Source organism: Cryptomeria japonica, chromosome 2 (genome assembly GCF_030272615.1).
Source record: "Cryptomeria japonica chromosome 2, Sugi_1.0, whole genome shotgun sequence".
NCBI classification, from domain to species: Eukaryota; Viridiplantae; Streptophyta; class Pinopsida; order Cupressales; family Cupressaceae; genus Cryptomeria; species Cryptomeria japonica.
The window spans coordinates 559,717,453-559,732,227 of NC_081406.1; the positions used below are offsets into that span (position 1 = coordinate 559,717,453).

At 34.7% G+C, this 14,775-nt stretch overlaps 1 protein-coding gene across 2 annotated transcripts in view; it reads left to right on the forward strand.

Moving 5' to 3' along the window:
• The first annotated feature begins 1,188 nt into the window (after positions 1-1,188).
• The window catches only part of LOC131038078 (mitochondrial arginine transporter BAC1), a 48,356-nt gene continuing 34,769 nt past the window's right edge, over positions 1,189-14,775 (forward strand). Inside the window, exons 1-2 of one of the 2 annotated variants that reach the window (XM_057970380.2) lie at positions 1,189-1,457; positions 9,664-9,753. In XM_057970380.2, coding sequence (XP_057826363.2) covers positions 1,374-1,457; positions 9,664-9,753 — 174 coding nt within the window. In that variant the 5' untranslated portion in view covers positions 1,189-1,373. Of the gene's footprint in view, positions 1,458-1,903; positions 2,025-9,663; positions 9,754-14,775 lie in introns of those variants that run through there. The other variant, XM_057970381.2, reaches the window with a different exon arrangement.

Genomic DNA, 14,775 nt, shown 5'->3' on the forward strand with positions numbered 1-14,775 from the left:
CCTATTCCTCCTCAATATTAATTAAATACAATTAATGTTGTTACTATAATCTGTTTTAATAAATCAATCCACCTTTATCCCTAATATTAAGTCTTCTCAAATTCCTCCTTTTAATTAATTAATCTAGGTGATTCTTACAAATCACCTTTTTCCTAATCCATCATTAACCTAATGAATTCTTCTAGAAGCTCCCTAAACTCACTTAGCATTAGTCTTCTAATTTTTAATTCCCTCCACTTATTTTCTCTCCTAGTCAAATCCTTCCTACAAATCTTGTCTACCCTAATCCCACCTAATCATTCTTCTAACCCCTCTCCTAATGAGTTGCTAGTGGCTAATCATAACTCCTTGTCCCTTCCATCCAACCACCTTCCTTAAATGCTCTTTTCCTAGGTTTTCAAAATCTCACATTCTTCTAGGCATCCCATCCTCCAAAGAATTTTTAATTCCTTCTTATTCCTTCAGTCCCCATGATTGTCCTTTTTGAAGAATTTTTAATTCTTCATCCCCATCCCTTAAGGAATATTTTATTCTTTTCTCTTCTCTAGGCACATTGGGAAGTCTTCCCAATGAGCCTTGAGGAGTGTGGAAACAAGAAATGCCTTTAAGGCATATCTCTTGGTTTCCACATTTGTCTTGTCATCTCATCTTGGGCCTTGTGTGGGCTCACAAGACATCCTCATCTTTCATCTTGGGTCAATCCTAGCCCTCCATTTCTCCTCTTCTCCTCCTATAAATTGAGGACTCCATCCCCTTATATTTCATCTCCAAGTTTAGTAAATCTATGTTGCTATTTTGTGCCCAAGAAATCATCCTCATACCCTTATTATGCCATAATTTGCACTCATCCATTCTTAGCCATTTCATATTTTGATCATCAATCCATCCATCCTCTATCCATTGTGCATAATATTAGAGAGCCAACCACATCATTCCTATTGGACCAATCAGATCAAGCTAGGAAGAGGCGCGTTCTTGACTTCAACGCGAGTCCAAATTGAAGGAACAAGATAACTCTCTTGACAAGATATAAAGATTGCTTTCATATTTTCTTATTTGAATGTTTTATGCCTTTTGTTCATTGATTCAATATAACCTTCCAATCAAGACTTTTCCCTTGATACTTTCTCTAAACTTTCATTGGACATACGTTTTAATTTCCTTATTCTTATTTGGGCAACTTCACATAGCCATTAAAAAAATAAAAGACAGTTTCAGTGGGTTAAGGAATGGATGCCAACCGTTTTACGAAGAAGCTGATAAATCCTTGTAGAAAATGTTCCGTGGGAGATACTATTCTTAACATATAAGAATCTCCTTGCGAGCCAACCAGCAAGTGGACTCAGCAATCATAAGGTTTTACAAGGAGGGAAATGGACGCATGGAAGGAATACGGGGCTGGATGCGCCGCTGGAATCGCTACTGTCATCACCGGCCACCCATTCGACACCGTCAAGGTATTTCATTTCCTAATTTTTTTGAGAACTCAACGACATGTTTTCCTCAGCGGTTTAAAGATTTTTTTTAAACCAATGGAAAAAGCTAAGTCCAACCCACAACGTGTAGTGATCCGTAGCCAGGGAAGCTTTTTAGAGTGGTTACGCGGTTTGTCGAGGCACATTTTGCTTTTAATGTTGAACTTTTAGGTAGACATAGCCGAATCGAATCTGTTCAAAGTTTTTTAAAACCCCCAATAGCGAATCTACTTTGCTTAGAGTCCAGGCACTGCCATAACAACTATTTACTTTGTTTTAAAAGAATGTATTGGTTATAACTCGATAGCTGTTTAAATATTCCATGTAAATCTAAAAGGTTACGAACATACAGAGATTTTAAATATTCCATGGAAACCCGTAAGAGCCATGAATGTGGATTTGTTTTCTATTTAAGTTTGAATCAAATAACCGTTCTCTTTTAATACAAAAGAGCTTATGGGAAAATCTGTGATTTTCTTTTGCTATTGCATCTACGCACTTTGAGACCATGGGATCCATCGCCGGGTTGAAGATGCATTTAGATTGCAGGTTAGAGCTTTATATACAGACTACCATAGATCCATCTTAACATGGATCTGACATGTGTCCAGGCTTATCCAGTAGCCAATCTCAATGTTTTTTTTCTTTAAATTGAAAGTCTAGTACCAATAGCATTTACTAAATGTAATAGTCTGGTTACAAACTTTTGTGACTAAGTTGATCACCCCTTTAGTCAAAATGAAACTACGTAACAACTGATAAGTTCAGACTAGAAAAATACATATGTAATCCTGATATATTATCATAGTAGCCATAATATCAAAGTTCACGAGATGCCTTACAAAAAAAACTGAACATGTCATACTATCCTTAAGTGCCGTCCATAAAGTTATTCATCTCTTTCACTGTCTTCCTGTTGCTTTCCTTCTTCATAACCATTTTCACCTTCTTCCACTTTTTCTTTGCCTTTCTCTTTGTCACTGTCTTTAGGCTGCACGCTGCTTATCTGAAAGCATTCAATTGTGCCAAGGGGAGGGGAGATGCTCTCCCAGCTGAAGGCATCAAAGTTCTGATGGGAGATTTTCAAATCTGTAACTGCTTCATCCTTCGTCAACTGGAATTGGTGTTCTTTATATAGGCATTCTGGAAGTCTAGGTACTCATCTTGGAACTTCTTGTCTATCTTCCTGAGGTCTTGCGGCCAATAGTTAGCATCTTGGATGTCCTCTTTGAACAGCGGTGAAGATCCTTCCTCAAATAACTTTCATAAACCTGTCTGCTGGTAACTTGAGTTTGTGACCTGTTCCATGATCAATAGGGTTTTTTCTCTGCAGTTAGACTCAGTAATGATTCTTTCCTTATCTTGTTAAACCTGCTCATTTCTTTTTTTCCACAAAAACCATAAGGTCTCGGTAGATTAGAATTTTTACTCAGCCCTTTAACATAACCAGCCAAGACCTCAAACCAAGACCTTTTCTCAGTGATATTCCAACCATTAATACTTCCCATAAATAATGACCAAACAGAAACAGCATACTTACATTGAAAGAAAATATGAAAACAATCCTCAAGACAGCCACACAAGACACAGTTAACAGGGTTTATGTTTAAGACTAGTTTTTGGATAATAAACTGCCATCTAAAGCAACATTTTTTGGGATCAGATTTTTGTCCACTCTTTATATTCCAGACTCAGATTCCATTTTTTATTCACATGATCAAGTATTTTATGGGATTGAGAAAGGATCTTGTATAGACACTTAGCTTTGAGATTAAGGAAAGGGGATCCATCTACCCATTTGAACTCAGAGAGGCAGTCGGGGCTGTTTAATATTCTGATTGGATGCCTCAGTTTATCTAATTCTCTCTTCACAACTGAATAGGTTCTCTTACTGTTATCAGGCAAATTAAACTCATTATGAAGGGTGCTCCACTCCTTAATACTGTTATTGTAGAATACATCATTCAGAAAAGAGACACCATGCATATTCCACTTCCTAGCAGAGCATCCTTGCAACAGAGATAAGGGTTTACCTTTATGCTCCACATTCCACCAAAGAGATCTGAAACCACAAACATCACTCTTGAGAAATGTATGGCCTCAGTATGCTGCACTTAATCCTTGCACATCTCACAGGCCCTCCAAATACTACGAAATACAATAGAACCTGAATAATAATTAATACAATAGGCCCTCCAAATTCTTAATAATTAATAAATAATATATGAATATATATTAATCATAATAATTAAAAACTTAAAACAATGAATATTCAATAATATATATAATTATATGGTAATTGAAACTTAATTTTTCAATCTGAGTTCACTGGAAATGTATGAAATTTAATTTAACTTAAAAATTAATAAATGCTGGCCCGTTAATGGGCCTTCGTGGGTTCATCCATTCGATAATGAGCCAAAGGTAGTGGAGTGGATCAAACTAGAAGAAGGATGGATAAAAATCAATTTTGATGGGGCATCAAGAGAAAATCTTGGGCCGTTAGGAGTTGGGTGTGTAGCTCGGGATTGGAAAGGAAACATTTTAGCTTTGGGTGCGTAGAAGCTAGAGGATGGAACAAACAATTAAATAGAAGCTCAAGCGGCTTTGCTCGTCGTAAAATTGGTGAACAAATTATCGATTTCAAGACTCCATCTAGAGGGCTCTCAAATTATAGTAAACGCAATCATTAAAGGTGAGGCTCAAGTGTGGAAAATAAATAAATTTATTAAAATAATTAGAGCCAATTTAGCTCCATTTAATAAGTTAAAATTACTCATATGTTGAGAGGAGGAAATGAAGTGGCAGACATTTTATCCAAATGGGTGTTCGCATTTAATTCAGGTAATGCAAATGAGATTTGGGAGGATTTTAGGGAGGTGAGTTTCAAGGCTTAAGTTATACGGGTTGCAGGTGTTTTATGGAGAGAATGAATTTCATTGATGGTGATGGGACTCCCAAGTGTGTTGAAGTGTGTGAAGAGAGTTTTATGGAGGTGAAACGAATGGGAATTACCATCATTTTCTTGCGGCATTGGTTGAGGTAGTTTGGTACAGAGAAGGGAAATATGGAAGCTAACTTTACCTTGTGCATGAAGAATCAAATGCTTGCATTTCTGGGCAAAATTTGTGACGACAGATTGAAGAAGATATTAAGTATCGACGATCCAATGTTTTTCCAACTCGTTAGAATGACGTTGGCAGATGAATTCATAGCGTTGGAGTACAGGTACAAAACCAATATTGACATTGCCTCCTTGTTTTTTCTTGGTGTTTGGAACTGGGTGACAACAAAGACACACATTGGATCTTGAACGAGTGCGTGCAAGGAGAATGGTGTTATGAGATGGGTGCATTCATTGCAATGTCAATTCCAAGTTGGGGATTCAAAGTGCATGGTGGAGATTGGCTTCATGTTGTAAAGTATACTCCACTATATCCCTTCCTATTATGGAGTGCCTCATGTGACAAGGACAGGTGGGCTGAAGCCCAATTGGGGTGGCAATACATGAAGGAATATCTAAGAGACAGTGAGAGAAAAAAAAAACCATGACCCTGCAAAGTAGAAGCAATCGAAGAAGAGATTGAAGTTTGACAAAGATGACTTCTGGGAGGGATGGCCAAAGACGTTTGCAAAGACAAATTGAAGAATAGTAGGGTTTGTTTATATTTTGATATAAAGGTGTATATTTTTTTATGTGGCACTGAGCTTGGAACTTTTCAAATTGCTTGCATATCATTTTTGATTAGTGTAGATAGATGGAGAGCTTAGATGATAGTTGGGTTTTTATTTGTGGGCCTTTTGGGATTGAACTTTTTTAAAATCACTGGTTTTGGGTCACGTTGTCGTAAAATTTATTATATATTTATTTTGAAATTAATACTAAAAACAACTTTCTCCGATAAAAAAAAAGCAAAAAATAATTATTCTAAAGTTTGAATTAAAAATTTATATTTTGATGTAAAGGTGTATATTTTGTTATGCTGGCATTGAGCCTAAAACTTTTCGAATTGCTTGCATATATTTTTTGATTAGTGTAGATAGATGGGGAGCTCAGATGGTAGTTGGGTTTTTGTTTGCGGGCCTTTTGGGATTGAACTTTTTAAAAATCAGTGGTTTCGGGCCACAATATTGTAAAATTTATTATATATATCTTTTGAAATTAATGCTAAAAACAACTTTCACCGATAAAAAAGAAAGCAAAAGTTAATTATTCTAAAGTTTGAATTAAAAATTTTAGAGTATGCAATTTTTTTTTCAAAACTTAATTAACTTTATGAAATAATGAAACAATATAAAATAGCAGAGATTTCTATATATTTATTTTTATAAAATCTTTGCATTGTTTTTTATATGCAAAATATGGTGCATATAGGTGATACAAAAAAAGCTTAGACTATATTGGTGATGCTAAACGAATCAAGGAAAAATTGTGGAAGAAAAATGCAAAGATTTTCAAAAACATACTTTATGTTGATTGATCTTGTTGTTCCGGTTGTCAAAATCCACTATGATGTCGTTTGGGTCGGGTTAGGGTTTTAATGAAAAAAACGCTTTGAAAACGTGCATTTACCTCATGAAAATTGTGTCCAACCCTTGTTTTATCGCTTAGATCATGTTCATGAGTTATGCAGCGAGTTTTCAGTGATTTCTATGAGTTTTTGCAAGTTTTTTGGTGAGGTTTCTATCTCCATGCATGCACAAGTAAACACACAAGCTGCTTGGGAGGGGTTTGTTTTTGCAAGTACTCACAGACTCGGGGAGTATTCGCTGAGTTTGTAAACCATAACTTTTGACACACTTGAATTCTTCTTGCTAAGGATAAGTATTGTGTATTTTATTTGCCTAATTTTTTATCTATTTTTTCTTTTATCCAATCCTATATTTCTTTCAAACAAGGATTCACAACAAAGGGGATACCAAGGTATCTAACCTGTTTGTTAGGACCTCACCATTGGAATTGATATTTAGCATACCACTTTGAGGGATTGTTTTCCCAACTCAGCATTGTTGATTTCAATGTAGATAGTTTTGCCCTGAAAGCCACACAAAATAGATTTAGCTTCTGAATTAGATGATCAAAGTTACTTTCTTGAAGTTCAACAAATAGGGCAGTATCATCTGCAAATTGAATGTTTAGGAGGTCTTTATTGTTGGAGAGGCATAATCCTCTAATGTTGGGAATTATGTTTGAATCTCTTAGGAGGTACTAGAGAGCATTTGATTCAATTACAAACAGAGCTGGGGCAAGAGGACAACCTTGCCTTTTAGATCTCTATAGTAATAATTGTTCAGATAAAGACCCATTAATATCCACTTGGGCAATAACTATTAGAATATTTAATAATATTTTAATTAGCATTATTTAGTTATTTATTAATGGTCATTTATCTTTTTAGCTTTTTTAGTTCGTTAAGTGAAACTATTGCTTCTTTATTAAGGACACATAGTTAGCTTTTATTATTTATTTTTTTAAGCTTTTTAGTTTTCACTTAAACAACTAGTTCTTAATTTAGGATGTCGTCTTGTAAACTCTTTATATACGGTTGTATATTGTTGAATAGATTATCCAATTATTTTGAGCAATCATTTTTTCATGGTATTAGAGCATATTCTTCAGAAAGAAAGCGCGTGTCTTGTTGGAGGGTCTCAGGAGCAGGTGTAGGCTCATGTTGCAGAGTGTTTTGAAGAGGAGGAGGAGTCAACCTTCTATGCTTTTTGATTTTGTCATCGGATGGGTTTTCTGGCTTTTTTGCAACAAAAAATCATGGGAGGGTTTTGCTTGATTTTTTCCTCAAAAATCAAGGTTTTTCTTTGTGATGTTTGTTGTGTTGCCACGTGATGTTTGGTGTTTTTCCGCGTGATGTTTGATGTTTTACCATGTGATGCCTGGTGTTTTACCACGTGATGTTTTGGGTCTTGCCGCGCAACATTTCCGGGTTTTGTTCGATTTTTTCCTCAAAAATCGTTTCAAGGTTTTTTGTTCTTGTTTAGGGTTTTTACCATTTTTTTCCACAAAAAAAATGATTTGTAACTTCAGTTTTGGAGGGTTTGCCGATTTTTCCTCAAAATGGTGGTTTCAGGTTTCAGGTTTCAGTTTGGTTACCTAACACCAGGTTGGATGGATTGTGGTATTCTTGATCATTAATGCTTGGCAGATCCTGGGAGGGTCTCTGCCGTAGGAAAGTGTTATTTCCATTTGTGATCAGAAGACCTACAATGTCTTTTGTAGGGTAGTTATTAGATAGAATGACTATTAAGGGAGGGTATTAGAATATTTAATTATATTTTAATTAGCTTTATTTAGTTATTTATTAATGGTCATTTAGCTTTTTAGCTTTTTTAGTTTGTTAAGCGAAACTATTGCTTCTTTATTAAGGACGCATAGTTAGCTTTTTATTATTTAGTTTTTAAAGCTTTATAGCTTTTTAGTTTTCACTTAAACAACTAGTTCTTAATTTAGAACGTCATCTTGTAAACTCTTTATATACAGTTGTATATTGTTGAATAGATGATTGGATTATTTTGAGCAATCAATTTTTCAATAGCATCTCTCAATAGTGTGTTAATCATCCGACAAAAGCATTTCGGTTCTTTTGGGAACTGAAATGCTTCAAGAGTCATCATAAGGAAGGACCATTCAACCTTGTCATATGATTTTTTAAAGTCAAGTATGAGCATACCTGTATTCTGATTGGATAATCTTGCTCATTCCATGGCCTCCCAACTAGTTAGGAGATTTTCCATGATATATCTACTTTTGATGAAACCTTTTGAGTGCTGCTAATAAAATTAATGAAGGATGTCAACCAACCTCAAGGCCAAATTTTTTTCAAGTATATTGTAGGAAATATTGAGTAGTGTAATAGGCCTTTCTTTATTAATGATTTATACCTTTGTTAATGCCACCTTATTTTTTCTCTTAGAAGGAATAAGAATAGGAGATAAAGACAAAATGTTGACACAAACCAATTGCATTCTCAAGAAGAGAGTTGAGTTTCCAATTCGAGCAGCACTTTTTCTTTAAAACATTAGTCTCATTCATCAAATCCCCTTATACAACAATATAGCTAATGAGAGACCTGCTATAAGGGAATCCAACTTTGATGAAGATTCTAAATCAATGCTTAATCTCATTCTGCCTCGTTAGTTTTGTTGCCTAACAAGAGGAATCCAACTTTGATGAAGATGCTAAATCAATGCTTAAAAGTTAAATCAATGCTAGGTTGTTCTAGACAGGAAATAACAGCTTTATAATAAAAAAGTGCAGACTTTTCAGTTTTATGTCATATGATAATGTCTTGGTTTCTTAAGCAGTCTGTTTTGGATACATTTTCTTATATGTGCTTCACTGTGAGTGTTCTTTGGGTGATAACATAACATGCCATTTATTTTACTAGTTTTGCCTTGGATTTCTGTTTCACTCAGTTTTTCTTCTCAAATATTTGTTGGATTTGGTATACTTTGGACTGTTAACTATTAGTATGGATCTTGTGATTTGGTATGTGGTTCCAGGCTTGCTATCAATAACTGCAATACATGTGAAGAAGTATTTTCATTTCTAAAAACAGATCTCCACCATTTAATCTGTCCTTGTGGTTTTCTTAAGCCATCTGTTTGAAAGTAACAATGTGGCAGCTCATGTGTCTGAGAAAGTAAACAAAGACGGGTACCAATTATATTCTCTCTTAATGCTCTTGGGCTCTCATTTGATCTTCCATTTTTAGATGAATTAATAACACAATACAATTTATGTAATGGTCTGTTTTATGTTACACAATGTTGTGACGTGATGTGGGTTGTAAAGACAGGAATGATTTGGTGGTCATGTTGGTAATAGACACAATACAGAGCTATTAATCTATACCTATTAGACTTTAGTTTACCAAAAGTCATTAATTTCTTAGACTGTTGTTACGTGATTCAGATTTAATGATTGTGTGGGTAACGTCTTTACTGGATGCAATTACAGGAGTTTAAGATTCTATAACAAGACAGGAAACTGTAGTTATCATATTTGAAGAAGAAGTGCATTTATATTATTGGTTAGCATGGTTTACATCATTTTTGGAAATTATTTATGTGGGCATCTAACCTTTATCTTGGTATTTTGAGTTGATGATTACCCTCTTAGGAGACTTGGTTGGGTTGGATTTCATACTCTAAACCTGGCTTATATTTTATGCAGGTTAAGCTGCAGACACAAAATACAGAAGCCCATTCTTATAAGTACCGAAATGCATTACACTGCACAACACACATTCTGAAGACAGAAGGCGTATGTTCATTAATAACTAACTAATTTGAATGGATAGATGAATATGTCTAAAGTCGGGACTATATAATGCAAATCACATTTGTAGTTCATGTCCTGAAATATGTTTAAATGCATACTCAATACTTTATATCAGTATTTTCAATATTTTGTAATCAAATTTTTAAGATATGATCACAGTTGCAGTGATGTTTCTTAATGTTTGTGGCTTCTAAGGGTATGGTATTTCTTCATCTGTGCTTGTGAATTTATTCTATAAAGATGATTTGTCTTTCTCAAAGATTTGATTTTGTGCATAGATTTCTGTAGTGGATTTACTTCGATACAGACCTACATGACAGTTTATGTGAATATAGAGGGTTGGTTAGAAAATTGACACTCTTACAAAATGAGCAAACAATTACAGCTGTATTGTAGTTGGCAACTAATAAAAAGTTAAGGATGATACATATGTTGGAGTAATTAGGTTACTCCACAACACCTCCATGATCCTTGAAAGACCAAAACAATTTCCACAAGAGAGAATGGCAAGAAAGATTGCTTCAACAATGCAAGATTGATTGAATATAGGTAATGGACATACAAAATGTACATGAGAAGCCTTTCTTATAAAGGCAAGGTGATAAGGTAGGATGACCACTACCCTTGATACACATTAAATGCATGGTGCAAATATTAAATGCCTAGATAACTAAAAGTAAATAATGAGTCATGGCCCCATTATAAGGAACTTCTAGAAATGTCACCTAGGATATAAGGATAACTAACATGGTCCTAAGTAAACTTAACATGTGAATAGGTTCCTACTAATAACTAGCTAGGTAATAACCTTATTCACTAACAACATTTTATATTCAGTATTTGTACTTATAGAAGAGACTATGTTAAGACCCCTTTGATTTGCTTTCACTTTTTTGTCTCTTTCATTTGAAGGTTTTTCAAATAAATCTTTCATGATTTCCTTTGTTCATTTTTCTGTGTTGGAGTTCATGTGATATCCATGGAATTGAAACATGCTTTTAAGATGGAATGCACCAAAACTGAGAGTGAATTTTGCTGGTAGTGTAAAATAGAAAACGCTGAAGATAAATAATACCTATTCAGGAGAATCAAAGCTAACAGAATCTTAAGTGCAGTAGAAAGAAAAAAGTGACACACAATTTAACAAGAGAATTTACTTCAGGCAACTCTTTTGGGAAAAAACCTGCAAAGCAGCACTTACTGTATTAACTCAACCTTTCACAATACAGTAAAATATAGGAAGCTGCTAAGCTAACCAATTGGGTTGATGCCCTAGATGTCATTAATTATGGTGAGGCGTACAATTTAAGGGGTGTAAAACATGCAAACTATACAACACATATCCATCAAACACTTTTGGAACCATTTCTTTATTCTTTTTCTCTGGTCCAGGCCTGAAAACAATGGTGGGTCTTCTTTCCTACATTGTAAAAGGAAATTGAGAAAATGATCAACCAATCTTTGGAGTTGAGATTTACTATTTACTATTACGCTTCTGTTATTAGGATATTGTGAGCATTAAAAATAAGAAAATCTACTTTTGACCTTTCGTTGGTGTTAGAGATGGGGACTATATTGGCTTTTATCTAATTTGACTCACCAAACCAACCAACATTTGGACTGTACATGGGCTGGGTTGAGTTTAACCTGGGAAAAGAGTGTTTACTGTAGTGGATATGTCATAATGTAACTAGACTCTACTTGTATTCACTGCCTAAAGTATGAACATTCAATACTTATTGTTGCAAATGTCAGGTTGGGGTGGTGACTACTTTGTTCTCTTTACCCTCAGTTGCTTTATATCAAAAGTACATTGATGTCATCCATCCCCTTCGCCTTTACTTGTAGCTACATAAATAGGTACTCTAAAATTATTTTGTTTTGTCTACAATCTGAAAACCTCATGCACAAATTAATGTCACTGCATCCTGAATGTACGAATTACCACAATCAACTTGGCTAGTTTGCACTAGCACAAGTGCTTCGGTATCATTAGTGCAAGTGTTGATGCAAACTATGTAGTCTTTAACAAGCTAGCCTAGAGATTGTGGTAAGCAATCACATTTGAATTTTGAATGCTTTAGTCATGACTCACGTGGACACCTGAAAACTCCATTCAAATTTAATCCCTTTTTATGCAGATTAATAGATTGTTTGGTTTCGTGGATAATATTTCTTGCCAAGCCACAAATTTAATGAAAATTTCTTTCTATGAACAATCCTTGATTTACTTTTTATCTTTATGGGATATAGGAAATGGCATCCTTTGAAACGATGACACAAATATTGTCCCTTTTCTTGAACTCACAAATGTTTAACTTTAGTTAAAGCTGATATTCACGTGGTAGGAGAATAATACTAAATGCTCGTTCTGTTACTCTTTTGACTCATAGAGGATTAATAACAAATGCCAATGAACAAGACAGATTGAGTTGTCAGCATGTTAGCTCTGTGACATACTTAAGAGTTAAGACATTGGTATGGCCAATGTATTTAAAATTTAAAATCCCTGAGGGATTTGATGGAAAGGGATCATGGTTAATTAATAATTTGGGTATTTAAGGGAAAAATTGAAAATATTCTAAATATTTTTTGACAAAATTAAAAAAATTATTCTAATATCAAGAAGGGGCCTACAGGGCAAAATAAAAGATAACAAGTGAAACTGGAGCCATGCATAATAGAGACAAATATTCAGGGCAGACTCAAGATTTTTTTTAAAGTCATTATCAAATTTCACAGCTGGGGGTCGTGCTAGGTTAGGACATTAATCCCCTTGGAAACACCAACGTAGAATTGCTTCTCTGTGCCATTTTGAAGGAAACTACACATGATAGTATTAATTTTGGAGATGATGCTCTTGGGAGCAATCAATAAAGAAAATAGGTAGATTGAGATTTCCACCTGGTGAAAGAATGTCCAGTGGTTGACAAACAAAATTTCAACACTACTTAGGAAAAAGTAAATATAGCAAAAGAGGATCGTTTTAAAAAATGAACAAGAAACAAGTGATCAAATCTACCTAGGTTAAGCAAGGTGAATCAAGCATAAAAGGCTTGGAGAAAGGGAAAAAGAAGAGGCAAGAAATTATCAAGGAAAGAACTCCAAAGATGACTCAGCTTCCAAAGGAAGTAATATGAATTTACTGAAACAAGTGAAGATAGTTTGGAACAAGATGAAAAACATGACGATTCCAAGGGCAAGGAGTCGCTCCAAGAGTAGGAGACATCAAATTTGTGTTATTATGAATATCATTAAGGATTGTATGCTACGGAAATGATCTACATCACGAATGCATCTAGATATCAAGGGAACTTCAACCCCATTGTACAATTATCAACTTGGGAAAACCTCCCAGACATAGGGCAAGGAAAGTGTGGAATAGATTCAATTTGAGTGAAGAAAAAAAAAAAAGCAACAACAGTAGTATCAAAAGATTCATTTCCTCGCTTGGAAGATTTGATAGGGGCCCAAGAGATGAAGATCAAATCAATAAAGATTGGAATGTAAGGGGTTGCATTCCCAAGCTAAGATGAGATTTTTAATGGTATGATTGATATTAGATATCTTGAGACTCTATCATTTAAAGAAACTAGATTATTGCTAGATTCAGCTCACTTGAAGATATGGGATAAAATATACGCTATTGTGGAAAGTGTAGTATGCTAATCAAGAGGTTTAACCATCATATGGACCTTGCTTTGATAATTTGGGCCAAGGTGGACTCCCCTCAGCTACAAATCATTTCCTAGGTTCATGGTTTAGAATCCTCTTTAATTTTCAGTCACTAATTTCTATGTTCCATGTTACACAAGTCTAAGGAGTGAAACACTTCAAAGTTCTAAAAGGAACAAAATGGTTAGCAAAGCTGATATATGGATCATTGGTAGAAACTTCAATATTGTTTTAGAAATCAAGGACAAGAAAGGAGAAATTCCCTTATGGAATATTATTAGGGCCTTAAATTTTTTGTTAATAACTTGGTTTGTGGGATATCAAACTCTCTTCAGGCTATTTTACCTAGAATAGATGTTAAAAAGGAAAAGACCACATTATTGAAAGATTTATAGGTTCCTAGGGATTTTTGAATGGCTAGATCAATACTTATTTTGAAATCCAAGATTCTAAATGGCTAGAATTTATAGGTTCCATGCCTAGCTCTAAGATTCTTTCCCACTAGATTTTAGAAGATGTGGCTAGAACTCAGATTTTGATGAGTTAGTTGCATACGAGTGGCTCAATGGTGACTTGTTGATGTACTTCAATTTTTATATTCATATTGAAACTTAAACTACTGAAATATATAACTTATAAACACATGCTCAAAGGGCAAAAGATGTTCAAGTTCAAAGAGAGATGCCTATGGATATTTGAAGGTGTACCTCTAACATTCTTTCCCACTAGATTCCAGAAAATGTGGCTAGAACCCAAATTTTGATGAGCTAGTTACATACTAGTGGCTCAATGGCGACTTGTTGTTGCACCTCGATTCTTATATTCATAATTTTCATACGAAAACTTACATTTTTGAAATATATCTTATAAACACGTCTCAAAGGGCAAAAGATGTTCAAGTTCTAAGAGAGATGGAATTCAAAATTCTCTACATGTAGAAAAAGAGGAGGCCCTATTTTAGTTGGATGAGATCTATAGGATACATTTTCTTTGGAATCAAAGGTTGAAGATCAGAGGGGTTCATAACACTAAATTTTTGAAGCAAAGCATAAAAGTCAAACACTTGATTAACAAGATCATGCTATTGGGATTTTAAATGGGTATGTTTTGGATCCGGTTGTGTTGCAAACACACACGCCCCATTACAAATGGGGACCCCCTCTTTTTTGCTTGATAGTCTAGGGTTTTTTGCTTAGTTTGGCAACATTTTTGGGTTTCTTAGTCTCCTAGCTCTTAGGGAAAGGTGATGTCTTGTCAATCTAGATGGGAATGCATTTTTCAATCCATGGAGTAAGTCTAAGAGTTCGTCCTTGCTAGGGGGATGTTCGA